Below are 14849 nucleotides of genomic sequence, written 5' to 3'. Positions count from 1 at the left end.
CTGTAGCTAAGAAACCGGCAGTGAACCGCCGAACAGGCAAAGGGGTTGCCCTATGCCTACAGACAACGTTTGTGAGATGGGGGGCCGGAACCCGAAGCCGGGTGTGTATCTGGTTGCCTGGAAACATCAGGACAGAAAGAACTGCTGTGTGTAGAAAAGGTCTGTGTGTGTGTGTTTGTGTGGCGGTGTGCGCACACCCAGTGTGTTTTGGCCTGCAACCAAAATGTTTAAAAAAAAACATCCACTGAACTCAATGAACTTTTGGGATTACAGAAAAGTTAACAGAAAAAAAGTTTACTCTAGGTGAAATAAAAGTTTACAGAAAAAAAAGGTTTTCTATGGGTAGAATAAAAGTTAACAGAAAAAGGTTTACTCTAGGCGAAATAAAAATGGACAAGAACAATGGTCTGGTTGCCTACAGCAAACACACTAACTACAGCACCGTCTAGAAACCCGCACACACACTGTGTACACGCTGTCTACACGCGGCACACAAACTACAACCCATTTCCTGCCACATCAACACTTATCAACGCCGACATCAAGGCGGTGTGTGTGGGGGGCCTTAACAAATACTAAGGCACTACAGTGTGTGTGTGCGTGCATGCGTGCGTGTGCGTTAAGGGGGATGGGGGCGGGCTGCAGTGTATTTGTTAAGAGAGTATTGGGGTCAGCTGTCATAATACATATGAGCTGAAGGAACAGGGGGAAGGGGTGTTTCAAATACAGAGAGAAAACACAATGCCTGCAACACTCTAAGAGTTTAGAAAGTAGAGACTGGCCCAGCCAGCCGGTTCAGTGGTGGAACACTGGAATATACCTACATCTAACTATCTATATCTTCTAACTACCTGTATACAGTACATTTACAGAATGTCTGTCCGCATGCTGACATCACTGATACAAAACAGTGTGGCCCGCAATGGTAAATATGCTGAAACAATGCCCGACATCACTGACTGACATCACTACAGTGCCCAAATTTGGAGATGACATCACAGACTGGCCTTGACACAGAACACCATATATGGGCATAAAAGAGACAGACAGAGAGTCGGATACAACAGTTATTGCACAACTGGACGTCAATGATGACTATTCTGCCCAACGGGCAGGATATGTAATGTCTGAAATGAAATGTGAAAATAATCTTCAGGTGCACGGTCCGTAAGCATTATGTATATCAGTCATATTTTTCTTCAGAATAATATTGTTTTCCCCTAAAATGTGTCTTTTCTGTTGAGCTGCTGCTGAGTGTGCAATGCAGGTCTTTGTTGTGTTTCCATAAAAGCTCTACACCAGGCAGGGGTCTTCAACGTTTTTCAGGCCAAGGACCCCTAGAGAAAACAGCAGTTCTACCCTCCCAATCTAACGGTTAAGATTCACTTCAGCCTCCCACACACTGCAGTCGATCACAGACACTGCCTGACAAAACTAAACCATTAGCTTGAAGATAAAAAAAATACGGATAATCATTTGACTCTGGAGTGTATTACCTCTCACACAATGACAATACTTCACACACACACACACATGCACACACACACACGCTCACACACTTACCGTCCTCCTCCTTAATGGCGGTGGGTGGGCTACGGACCCTTTCTCCGTTAGGGAGGAGGGGCTCAGGCACTGTGGGGGGGTCGGCTGTGACCCAGGTGGGCTCAGTGGTGTCCATGTCTTCACTGCTGACCGAGCTGTCATCCTGGGTAGAGAGACAGAGAGAGAGAGGATAATTATGATCATCACTTAATTGTTTTTTTTTTTTTTTTTTTTTTTACTTTTTTTTGTTGCTTAGTTGCTTAATCTTTTAACCTTTCTAACTAGTCTTTTATCCAAATGAAGTTGTTTTTATTTGGGAAAAGCAACTTTGAGTACTTATTGCATGCATTATCTATGCTAAATGTTTTTCTTTCTTTTTTCTTAATTCTGTTTTATTCATCATGGTTTATCTCCTGACATCATGTCGTGCATCTCAGAACAGAACACAGTGTTCATATTAAATCATGTCTTGAAGCAAACTCCTTATTTTTCACTCAAACCCCAAAGATGCATGTTGTAGCGTATACAGTAGGGAGGACTGGTTTTCAGACTTTCAAATACCTCCATTCTTCACCACGGCACGCATCATCACACAAACTTGTAGATTGGCTGTTTTCTGCGAGCAACACGGTCGTACAACATAATACTGTATATAAATCAGGGCATGACGTCGATGGAGAGGTCTGGGTCTGCAGAGCAGCGCTGGATGCACTTTACGTTTCACCATGTGTCTGGGGACTCCTCTGTGACTTGTTTCCTATGCATCCTATATGCATTTAGCCCATTAAAATTTGAACTATACTTGAACCATTATTTTATACTTGACAATAAAATAAAATAGCAGACATACAAGACGCCACGGCACCCACTTTGAGAAACCCTGGTCTAAAAAGAACAATATAAAAAAAGTAAAAACTAAAACTGTAGATTAGAACCAGGTCATGTACAGTACAGCTGTGGACAGAGGTCAGAAGGAGACATCTGGACGTGTGTAATAACGGGAGCGAAGGCAGAGTTACAGTCTTCTCATGTCTCCCACACAAGAGCTCACAAATAGGCCTGTTTCCTCCGGGGAATTCTAACGCTTCCCTCAGCACCGGGTCTGAGGAGAACCAAAACGCCTGCTGATAGCTCTATTAGGTACCCAGTGAGCCATGCCACAATGAGAGGGAGAGGGAGAGAGAGATGGGAGGAAGGAGGGGGAGAACAAGATGGAGAGAAAGAGAGAGGGGGAGAGAGAGAGAGAAGGGGGAGGGAGGGGGAGAGGAGGGGGAGAGGGAGAGATGAGGGGGAGAGGAGGGGGAGAGGGAGAGAAAGGGAGATGGAGATGAAGAGAGAGAGAGAGAGAGAGAGAGAGAGAGAGAGAGAGAGAGAGAGAGAGAGAGAGAGAGAGAGAGAGAGAGAGAGAGAGAGAGATTTTGGAATATTCTACGTTGCCATCAGTAATTAGTTTTCCTTTAGGAGAACAATGTGTTTACAATGCGGTCTAAATGCTTACATAAACCCAGGTTACTTTGTACAGTATACAGAATATGTAAATTCAGGAATATTACTTTAGGGACTGGGTAGATTCCAGAGGGGTGATAAACAAACTTTACTTATTATTTCAGGAGAACTGAAACGCCAATAATTACTGCAGATGAACTTGCAGCAGATAACCGAACCGTCGCTTACATATATTATCCTATGGGGAATCATTCATATATCGGCAATGAATCCATATTGGGGAATGAAGAGGTAAACCGACGCTTTGTAAAACAACATTTTAATCAGTTACTGACCAGGAATATAGCTTAGATCTGGACCAACAAAATAATATTGAGCTATAATTAACTTCTTCACAAATCTCCCATCGCCATGACAAGCACTTGGAATTTTAGCAGTGTTGTAAAGTAACTATAAGAAGATTTACTTTTTTTGAGGTATATCTACTTTGCTTGAGTATTTCTAGTTTTCAGTACTTTTACTTCTACTCCACTATATCTCGGATCCAAATATTGAACTTTTACTCCACTACAATTATTTGAAAACTTTATAGTTACTTTACAGATATAAATGATTACATTATAAAACATACATTAATCCACTTCAGACTGATTTTATACTTTGGCTATTTGAAGATAGACTATCTGCAAGCTTTGTGTCGTGATGCGATGCGTTGTGAGCTTGTAGATCTGCTATTTTTAAACATTTTGTACTTTTACTTTTGGTACATAAGTATATTTTGATGCCAACACTTTCGTACTTTTACTCAAGTACATTTTGAATTCCGGACTTTTAATTGTAAGGGTGCCCTCACATCAAAATACCTAGAGTGGAATCCGCCAATGCATTTCAATGAGAATAGAGTGTTTTTTGCAGAAATCCTCTACTGGCAAAAAAACGCTCCATTCTCATTGAAATGCATTGGCGGATTCCACTCTAGGTATTTTGGTGTGTGGGCACCCTAACTGAGTGTTTCTATATTGCTGTATTATGCTATTATTACTTAACTAAACAGTATGGCTGTTGATGGTGACATCACCATTCATGTGACATCATAGGGTATCTTACTATAAAACAGGAAAAGCGAGTGCAGACCTCTAGTTGTAATAGATTGCATATAGACACCAATTAAGCTTTGATTTGATGTGAAATAACCCAGAAAGATGACAAAGAAGATACTCAAAGAGAAGAAACTCAAAGAGAAGAAACTCAAAGAATCCACTTTGATCGCTGACAAGTTATGCTGGGCATTGCTTCGGCAAGGACTAGCCTCAGCCGTGGCGGTTGGGCGGGACAAGGTCTACTGCGCCGTGGCGGTTGGGCGGGACAAGGTCTACTGCTTCGGAGGAGAGTGCGACACTGACTACGTCACTGACGACGACGACGTTATTGATGAAAGTGAAGATGGACGTCAGATGGACGTTCACATCTTCGACATGGTGGATTTGTGCTGGACCACGTTGATGACTAAAAAAGGACAACCGCCCAATGACGTTCCCCCAGCACATTTCGAGCACACCGCCGTGCTCATAGAAGATACCGTCTACGTCTCTGGGGTGATCCCGTCAGGTTCGGAGACCCACATTACGCTTTATCGATTCAACATCAACACCCACATATGGTCCATGCCTACGGTTAGTGGGACCATCCCACGGCGTTTGTATACACATTCAGCCTGTGTAGTGGGGAAGTTCATGTATGTCTATGGAGCCTGGTTAGACGATGATGATTATGATGACACTCAAATGTACGTGGACGATGTTTATAACGCTAACATGTACAAGTTGGACACCAGCACCATGGTCTGGTGTTTAATCAAGGACACCGGAACTAAAGCGCCTGTTTTGGTATTTCAATCCGCCACCGCCATCGGGACAAAGATTTTCTTATTTGGGGGAATATCACCACAAAACTACAAGTATCAAGACAATCAAGTCAATGTGTTTGACACAGAGACCAACAACTGGAAGGTAAGCAGTCGTTTTCTAAAGCCTCTTCCAGAAGGACCTTCTGCACAGCCTCTTCCAGAAGGACCTTCTGCACAGCCTCTTCCAGAAGGACCTTCTGCACAGCCTCTTCCAGAAGGACCTTCTGCACAGCCTCTTCCAGAAGGACCTTCTGCACAGCCTCTTCCAGAAGGACCTTCTGCACAGCCTCTTCCAGAAGGACCTTCTGCACAGCCTCTTCCAGAAGGACCTTCTGCACAGCCTCTTCCAGAAGGACCTTCTGCACAGCCTCTTCCAGAAGGACGGCAGGATCACAAAGCTTTCACCTACAATGGAGAGCTGTACATATTTGCTGGCAAAAGCGAAGATCCATGGACCAGCACCCGCACCCGCTACTTGAATGACATGTGGAAATTCAATCCAGAGACCTTCTGCTGGAAGAAGGTTGAGCCCATGGGGAAACAGCCGTCTAAGAGAATTGGGATGGAATGCTGCATGGTGGGAGATCGTATGGTGCTCTTTGGAGGATCACATGCAGATGGGGTAGATCAATACAGACCATGTGATGACATGTATATCTTAGAAATGAATCCTTGTCTCAAGACATTATCCAAGGCAGTCAATCAGCACGCTCCTAGTCTCCAGGCATTATGCAGGCTATATACTGTTTGACCTGGATCAGACAAGACATGATCGGGCAGAAGACATTATCCAAGGTAGCTATTGCTATACTGTTCGACCTGGATTGTCGGGCAAAACTCCCCCATGAAATCATGTGAGAAGTGGTAGGCAGCTCATCCTGCTTATTGAGCCGGGCTTTTATCGAGCCCACTATTGAGCGTTTTCTAATATTTTGTGGAAAGATGTGAGACAACAAATTCTGAACAGAAGTTGTAACTGTGAGTTGACCACCAATTGATGAGACAGGACCTGGGATGGTTTGACGACCCTAAAAACAACGAGGGAGTGCTGACCACCAGATTGGCCACGGACGCTGCACAGGTCCAAGGGGCGACGGGGCTGCGCATGGCCACGCTGGCTCAGAACCTGGCTAACCTGGGGACCGGTTTGATCATCTTCCTGTACGGCTGGGACCTGCGCGTTGCCGAGCAGGGCACGCATCAGCAGCTGCTGGCCAACCGGGGCTTCTACCACGACTTGGTCACTGTGCAGATGACGTAGCGATAGGGATGGGACGATATGGACATTTCATGTCATGTCACGACTATTGCGACCAAAAGAAAAGGGTTTTACAATATTATCAACATAATCAAAATACCCCCAACATCCATTATCCTGGGGCGAAACATTTGCCAGAAAATACCAGATCAGCAAGCTCACAATGTGTGAGACTCGGTATTCTTTGGCTAAGAGTGTAAAAAAAAAGAATCAAGTAATCTTATCAAGTAAGTTATTTCCAGGTCCCTTTTACCAATTATAAAGGGTTTAGTGGTTACCGGATATGCAGCTCAGCAAATAAAAGCCGTATATGGGGATTAAACACTGTTTCCAAAAAAGATTAAAAAAAATAAAAAAAACATTGTATCCACCTGTTTCCGTGAGAATTTACTGTAGCATTAGGACACTTCCGGTGACAGCAGACATACAAGCTCACGTCGCGTCGCAAATGCAACCGTTGTGAGCTTGTAAATCACACTCGGCTGCGGCGCCGGAACTGCCACACACTCACACACCGCAATGCACAATGGGATGTTGGAAACTTGTGGATAAAGCTGAGCATATATTGGGGTTAAACAACACTGTAACTCAACATGCACTTTGCATGCCCGTTTATGGGCTCTAATGCCTCATTCACATACAGAAAAGCCAAGCTAATGGTTGGCTTGGTAATTGAAATGTAATCTCTATGCAAACCAGCTTTTAAAATTTCCAAGCTGGAAAAAAAGCTTGGACATTTTTAAAGCTTGTTTGCATAGAGATTACATTGAATTACCAAGCAAACCATTAGCTTGGCTTCTCTCAGTCTGAATGCAGCATTAGTCTTTGCTGTATACTGGCTAAACAAAGTGCATCCATTCGTAGTCATTTTATGCGGTGGGTAGGGTTGGGTGCCCAAAAGGTAGATTGCTATCTACCAGTAGATTACAAAGGCTGGGCAAGTACTTTAGACCACATGACTTGACCCTAAAAAACTAATTAAAACGTATATATATATATATGGAACTTCTCCACTTTTATGGCATCTGTCACTTGCATTAAGGTGACTTGATAGACATTTCATATCACACACACCATACCTGTAAAATTCACTAGCTAAAAACTAAAAAACGTTTTTTTCCTCAAAAAATAAAATAAAACTAGAAGCAGTGCTCTTCCGAGCACAGGTCTCCACCAGGCCAGGCGTCCTGGTGGCGCTATAGTAGGCCAATGTAAAAAGGGAAACCAGGACTACAGGTTAGGTAGTTGGCACTGGGTGAGAAAATGGGTTGCAAAAAACGTGGGATAAAAATATTAAATTAAAGTAAAAAGGGTGGCACGTGTTCTTCGCCAATCTTAGACCTTTCATGGCAATCGGACGCTGCATGTATGATTTGAGGCATTGTGTTCCAAAAATTTGTTTTGCTAAAGTCTACCTGCTGGTGGCACTATAACAGTCCAATGTGAAAAGGGTAGCATTTGTTCCTTGACCTAGTGGGAATATATGTGGCAAATCTCACGGTAATCGCAAGCTACGTTGATGATTTGACACATTTTGTTCAAAAACGAAGCAATCCTACAAACTTTGGAAGCCAATATTAGCCAGTTAGGATGGAATATGAAATATCAGACGGATCGCTCTTGACCATGACTATAGAGATGCTGTGTATTGATTTGCATAATTGTTGGAGAAAATCTGATGGAGTAATAGCAAATAATGTGTTTTACATAAGTTGTCGTGGTGGTGCTATAAAATGCAAATGTGAAAAGTGTGCATACAAAGTTTTCCAGTTATCGGTGGAGTTAAAGGTAAAAACACAAATTGGCCTGTTATAGCGCCACCATGAGGCTGATTTGAGAAATTTGAAGTGGCATTTCTTCCTCTGCCTAGTGGGAATGCAGGTGCCCAATTTCACCAAGATTGTGAGTCAGTGTGTTCATGATTTGAGTAATTTTTTTGAAACGGAGCAATCTTGCAACATTTGGGAGCCAATTGTAGCCAATCAGGATGGAATATGGAAAATTGGACAGATCCATGTTGAGCACATGACTATAGAGATACTGTCTACCGATTTGCATGATTTGTGGACAAAATCTCTAGGAGTAGTGTACAGAAATGTGTTTTATAAACATCGGCCTCATGGTGGCGCTAGAACCGGGCCATGTGAAAAATGTGGGACAGAGGTTCTGAATTGGCATCCAGGGAGTTTGTGTTAGAGCTTAAAAGTTCAGCCCGAGCCCGACGGGACCCGACGGGTCGGTGCGGCGCGGGATTAGAACATGATTGAACATTCCACAGTTAAGGTCTAATATTTCTAAAATTGCTGTCCTATGCTTCTATCTGTATAACTGACTAGCTGGAGCAGGAATGTATAGGGTGTGCCAAATGTAGTTCTAAGAGCGGCCATTTCTTGGGACAACACAGCCTTACACAGGTGTTCTGATTAGACTATAGCATTAGTTCTATGCAATCAAACAATTGAAACACCTGTGTTTTGTCCCAAGAAATGGCCGCTAAGGACTACAATGACGTAGCCGTTGGCACACACTATACACAGTTTGTAAATATGATGCAATTATGCCAGAATAAACCATTAGCCTTGGATCAAGAATATCATAGATGTATTTTATTTAATTTTTTATATCATCTATAAAATACAGTTTTGATAGCCTTGATCCTATGCTAATTAACCCCACATTAGGAGATCCTGGGAAGGCAGACAGACAGCTGTCAATCTGGGCTGGGGCCCTCACCAGTTAAACAGGCTACAGCTGGTGTTAAGAGTAGGCCTACATGTTATTGAATCAAATGAGTTGTTTTTATGGGAATGATATTTTGAATGGCGAAAGGGACAGGACAGTACAGTTCACTCCTATGTCCTATGTACTCCATTCATTAAAAAAAAAGACGCTAGTATCGAGGATGAAGGAGGACGCAGGTTTTGCGCACACACGCGTGTCAGGGCCAGTGATCATCAAAATCCACTGGCCCTGAGGGCCAGTAGTAAATTTCCCTTAATGTCTACCTGTACCCAAACGGACTGTATATATATATATATATATATATATATATATATATATATATATATATATATATATATATATATAATGGGTAATAATATTAATACAAATTATTATTACCCTAAATAACAATAATAATAATAATAATAATTATTATTATCGATTATAGACCTATATAGAAGGGAGATGTTATTATTTATAGGCTATAATAATTATCATCATTAGACATATAGCCTATTAAATATTAATAAGAAGAAGAAGTTATAAACCTGTCTCTTACCAATCTAGAGGGAGTCTGCTCAGAGGCACGTTTTGTTTTTGTGCATCTTGGAAGACAGTAGGCCTAATATATGACTCCAAAACAGTTTTTAAAAACATTTCATAATAATGAAAATGTATTATGCTATGCATGGATCTCATTTTAACAACTTTTGTACGACACTCTTGATGAAGAGTTACCGTCAATTAGATTTTCTTCCCAACAGCAACTACGATAGCGATAGGCTATTATCCATCAGATCGTTGAGATGAATAATGTCACTCATGTTGTGGACATTTATTTTTAATGCATGCATATGCGCTTATCATGCTTATTATTTCAAATTACATGCCAATATGTCATTGTGAATTAGGCCTATTCTACTGGCCACGTATAGCGTAGCTCAAACTGCGGCCCGAGTCTTTCAGACAGATTAGAGGGGCTGTTATTCCATTAGGACTCTTACGCCACCTTTTGGCTATAATGCAGTGTTGCCACCAGGAAAGCTACAGCAATATCCAGATTAGAATGTGATTAAATCATCACATGTATGGAGATTAGGCCCAGGCCCTAACTGGTCCAAGAGCCTGCTTTACTCTGATTCACCCTATACCTTCCCCGAAAACGTTAATATTAAGTCCATCATCAGGTTGCCCTACTTTTTCCACCACTGAATTTTAGTTCCACAGGTATATTGTTTCTTTTTTTTATTTGACAATTTGGCCAGTTTCTATTGTAGCCTATAGTTTAGTGATTACCTGCAGTAATGGTCATTTCATTTGTTTTACTTTTAGGAATTGAAAAAATAAATAAAATAAAAACTGTCTTAAAAGTCCTTAATTGTCACTTTAATATCATGTGGGGACCCCCCTGGGGGTCCCAACCCACAGGTTGAGAACCACTGGGCTAAGGCGTACAAATTGCCATACTGCTTCGATGTCAGTAAAACACCTCCTAATGTTCAACCATAATGCACATCATCAATTAACGCTAAGCTGACAATGAACCCTTCTGTACTGTCTGTTGCCTTATGTTAATTTGACCCACCAGAGAATATAGCGTTGGTCATTGGTGTGAATAATCCTGTAATTATGAATGATGAGCCTACATTCTCTCAATGAAGCAGGAATGTTCATAATCGCCGTCTATTTAAAATCCAGCGACTGCCAGTCAGCGAGGTGCAGCCTTGCCTTATATGTTGGGTTAAAAGGACGACGGTGTTAAAAGGATGAATAGTCTTTACTAGCGGGTCATACAGTATGAGCACAAGTAATATCATCTTACGATTATTGTACATATAGGGTTGGGGTTAGATTGATTAGATTTGACTGAAATTGGCAACCTGAAATGTAATCCCTGTTACAGACCCTTTTACTGTAAATACCAATTATCTTTTTTTTCTGATTTCCGACTGTTTTATGGTGTTATTATTGCATAGTGCTGTGTTTATTTATCTGTCATTTAATGTTTTTTTTTAATGAATTGACTACAAAAGGTCCCCAATGTAAACACGTCATTGTGCTTTCTTGTGGTTTAAATACTATTAGTAGTATCTGAACTGTTCTGTCCTCTAATAAATGTGTGTGTGTGTGTGTGTGTGTGTGTGTGTGTGTGTGTGTGTGTGTGCGTGCGTGCGTGCGTGCGTGCGTGCGTGCGTGCGTGCGTGCATGCATGCGTGTGCGTGTGCACATGTCCGTGTCCGTGTGTGTGTGTGTGTGTGTGTATTATAAAAACTGGTTAAACGTTGATCAAATTGTAAAACGATATAAGAAAGGCAAAGATTGTGAAAATAGCCGATGTACAAGCTCATAGTGAGCTTGAAGATTGATTACTTATTATCAGAATATAGAGCTTTAACCATTAAATAAATATGTACTGTATTATGTATCCGTGTGCACAGACAGAGAGGTCTTACCCGCTCATTGGCACTCATGCAGTGTAGTTTCATTTGTTTCAGGTAGGTGGCAGTAAGGGGCATGTTGTAATCGATGAGGTCCGGAACCAGTGAGGTTGGTCTATCGTTTTCTGTAAGGAAGCATAATACATCATACATTAATAACATTAAATACAACCTCCTGTAAAATTAATATTTTACTTGAAATACTAACTCAATAATTAGATAAAGAACCAGGTCATACTAATGCATCATTGGATGGGGAGGCTGGAGTAAAATCAAACAATGTGGGCAAGAGAACAAGCCTGCATTCTCCGCTATTTCCACTAGAGGGACCATATGATCAGTTTTGGAGCATTTTTTACCCCCATTGATGAGATGAAGGCCTCTTGAGTCTGTTACATCATGATGATGTTGACAATGTGTGTATTTTCTTAATGAGGTTGCAGCCTACTACAAAATAAAATAAAACGATAAATTAACAAAACTGCTGACTGTGCATGGAGCTGAGATCATTACAGCTGATTGGAGTGGACAGCACAGAACTTAGGTGTGTCAGTCAGAATGCAGCTGGCATCAGTCAATGTCACCTGTCTCTCTCTATGACTGGGACTTCATTCATAATCACAACAAATGTAATATTCAATTCCAGAGAGAGTTCATAATATTTCATTAAGTGTTGCACCGTGGTAAAAAAAAGTGTTAATGTATGTGTAACTCAAAGAGTGTAGGCCTATACAGTACAGTATATGTACAACAGACCTTTATAGCCTACCCTTATGGGTCCACTTGGTTACCTAACTCTCCGAATTAAGTTAAAGCTGCACCTCTGCCTTATTTTTACAAGTATAGGTAACTCGAGGCCGGGAGGTACAGATTATCTGCGCAGCTGCACAGATCTGCAAATGGGTGTGGGACTGGGAGAGGATCTTCGAACACGGGGACATGGGGACATAGAGAGAGAGAACCATGCAGGGACACGGGGCCTTCGCCGCTCCCGCATCCGACTTTGGGGCTTCGGCCTCGGACCGACGAGTGGCACACGTGCTGCGGACCACCTCCAGGGACCCCTGGCAATATAACACAGGATATGGGGATATAGAGAGAACCACCAGGCGGCGCGACCACATTTGCGTCTGTCCGGTGGTCCCCCGGAGTGGTGGTCCCCGGGCGCCGTCCGTGAGCCACCCCGTTAGAAGGGTCATTTTCCCGGCTACACAGGGTGCGGCCGCTGCGGTGTGGCGCGGCCTGGGGGTCCCCGGACCACCGCGATACGGTACCTCCGGGGACTCCGCAACACGTGCCAATGGTTATCTCTCTATATCCCCATCCCCATATCCCCTGTTATATCGCCAGGGGTACCTGGAGGTGGTCCGCGGCACGCGTGCCACTCGTCGGTCCGAGGCCGAGACACCCCAAAGTCGGATGCGAGTGGAGCGGCGAAGGCCCCGTGCCCCTGGTTATCTCTCTCTATATCCCCATGTCCCCGTGTTCGAAGATCCTCTCCCAGTCCCACGGCCATTTACAGATCTGTGCAGCTGCGCAGAATCTGTCACAGATTCTGTACCTCTGGCGCCATCTTTGCCTCGAGTTACTCCTAACTCTATTTTTATGGTAGAGAATGTTACACAATTCTATATAAAATATATGTTAATACAAGATTGACTCATTGATTGATTGATTGATTGATTGATTGGATACTTTATTAGACATGTAAACACCATTAAGGCTAAAAGGTTGACTATGTGTTCAACTTCAATTCATCCATATAAACAATGTACACAAATAATGCATGTCATCAACAAAGGAAAAGAAAATGTGGCAGTGAATGACACCTCCTTTCGATGGTAGAATTTACATTTACAGTGCCTCCCCTTGAGGTCTCCATTTCTGAAAGAAAGCAGTGACTCACATCTTTTAATGGATGGGGTCCGGCATTCCACATTTTGGTGGCATAGCAGTAGAATGATATGAGATTTTTCCCACGTTTGTTCTAAAATGTGGGTGGTACCAGATCATGGTCGCTCCCTCTGGTGAAATGTTTTACTTATGTACAAGTATCAATACTGTAATGTAGAAATACTCCGTTACAAGTAAAAGTCCGGAATTAAAAATGTACTTGAGTAAAAGAACAAAAGTATTGGTATCAAAATGTACTTAAAGTAACAAAAGACTATGCAGAATGCCCCATTTAACATGTTTTCGGCCGTGAAGTAGGCTAGTTGTATCGCTTGTTTAGGGAGGTCTGAAGCATTGTCCCGACTCTTCTATTCAGACATTTAGACCCCATTGTCAGGTAGGACACCTAATGGTTAACAATTAGTACTGCCTGAAGCTAATAAGCCCAACATATATCTTAGTATATGGTAGTAGTAGTGGCAGAAGTTTGCTCTCGCTTGCGGTGCAGACGACCGGAGTTCAAATCCCAGGTTGGTCATCATGGGTAGCGTTAACACTCAGGATTCTACTGTGTAAAGGGCCATTCAAACGATTTTGAAACTATATTTTTGAGCGGTGGTCACACCGTCTCCATAGCATGGCCATGTGTGTATATCCGTCCGTGTCTGGCATGTAGCCTGCAATACGGTTGAGTGACCAGAGAGGTGCTGTTGAGCAGCCTTGAAATGTACATGCATGCACACACACACACACTCATAGTTATAGTGCTAAGCCAAATGGACGGCAGTGTTCACACAACTATGAAAAATTAATAAAAGGGGGAAAGATATAGTTATAGTTATCATAATAGTTATCATGCCCAGTGGGAATGGCGCTTAACTTGTGTATGGAACGATTATTTATTTGCTGTCCCCAATTAATAGCCCTCAAAAACGGTGATTCCATCAATGTTTCTCAAAGCGGACCCCAGGGTCTTGAGGGTCGGTCGCCCAGAAAACGTGTTGATATAGCCTTAGCATCAAAATCTGTTTAACCATTTCAAACCACATGTCATGAAGATAATAGATGTGGTATTCTCAAAAGAATATTGAACACAGATATTGTATGGGGGGTGGAGGGGGTCCCTAGGCACAAACTCTTTTTAGATGGGGGTCCGCGGCCAAACACGTGTTATTTTGGGGGTTCCTTGACATGAAAGAATAAATAAAAAGTTGTGAGAACCACTGCTTTATGAAGTTAAGTGTTCAGTGAATAAATGATGGTGGTGTACATTATATCATCACTGTCAGGTAGAAAGAAACCTTGTATCTCCAAGTTTCAAATGTGTATGTTTTTTTTTTTTTCGTGAATTAAAGCCCTACTTCATCATACAAAATTGTCGCACTGAAGTAGTGAAAATAGCAGATATACAAGCACACAACGCCTCGCAATGCAGGGCGGTGTGTGCTTGTAGATCAAAATGTTAAATCGTTTTTAAAATAATAACAAGGTTTCCACCCAACAACGATGATGTTTCTCTTACCTTTGAACTCTGCGGTGCTGGGGTTGATGTGCATCCTCTTCTGACACTCTCCACAGCTCATTAGGAAGCGCGTCACCGCCTCTCTGGGCAGGAAGGCGTACGTCTCCGCGATCTGGGACACAC

At 42.4% G+C, this 14849-nt stretch overlaps 1 protein-coding gene across 1 annotated transcript in view; it reads right to left on the bottom strand.

Annotated features, from left to right (window-relative positions):
- Positions 1 to 14849, bottom strand: part of LOC308291423 (nucleolar protein 4-like) — a gene marked incomplete at its 3' end in the record, with an annotated part of 50679 nt that overhangs the window by 6984 nt on the left and 28846 nt on the right. Inside the window, exons 3-5 of the mRNA XM_080733432.1 lie at positions 14727 to 14838; positions 11327 to 11436; positions 1564 to 1705 (exon numbers count right to left, since the gene is read on the bottom strand). Coding sequence (XP_080589558.1) covers positions 1564 to 1705; positions 11327 to 11436; positions 14727 to 14838 — 364 coding nt within the window. The remainder of the gene's footprint in view (positions 1 to 1563; positions 1706 to 11326; positions 11437 to 14726; positions 14839 to 14849) is intronic.

The sequence above is a fragment of the Nannobrachium achirus genome (genome assembly GCF_963921795.1).
Source record: "Nannobrachium achirus genome assembly, chromosome: 9".
Classification (NCBI taxonomy): domain Eukaryota; kingdom Metazoa; phylum Chordata; class Actinopteri; order Myctophiformes; family Myctophidae; genus Nannobrachium; species Nannobrachium achirus.
The sequence above is the reverse complement of the archived record's forward strand: the minus strand, read 5'-3'. Positions and strand labels throughout refer to the sequence as shown.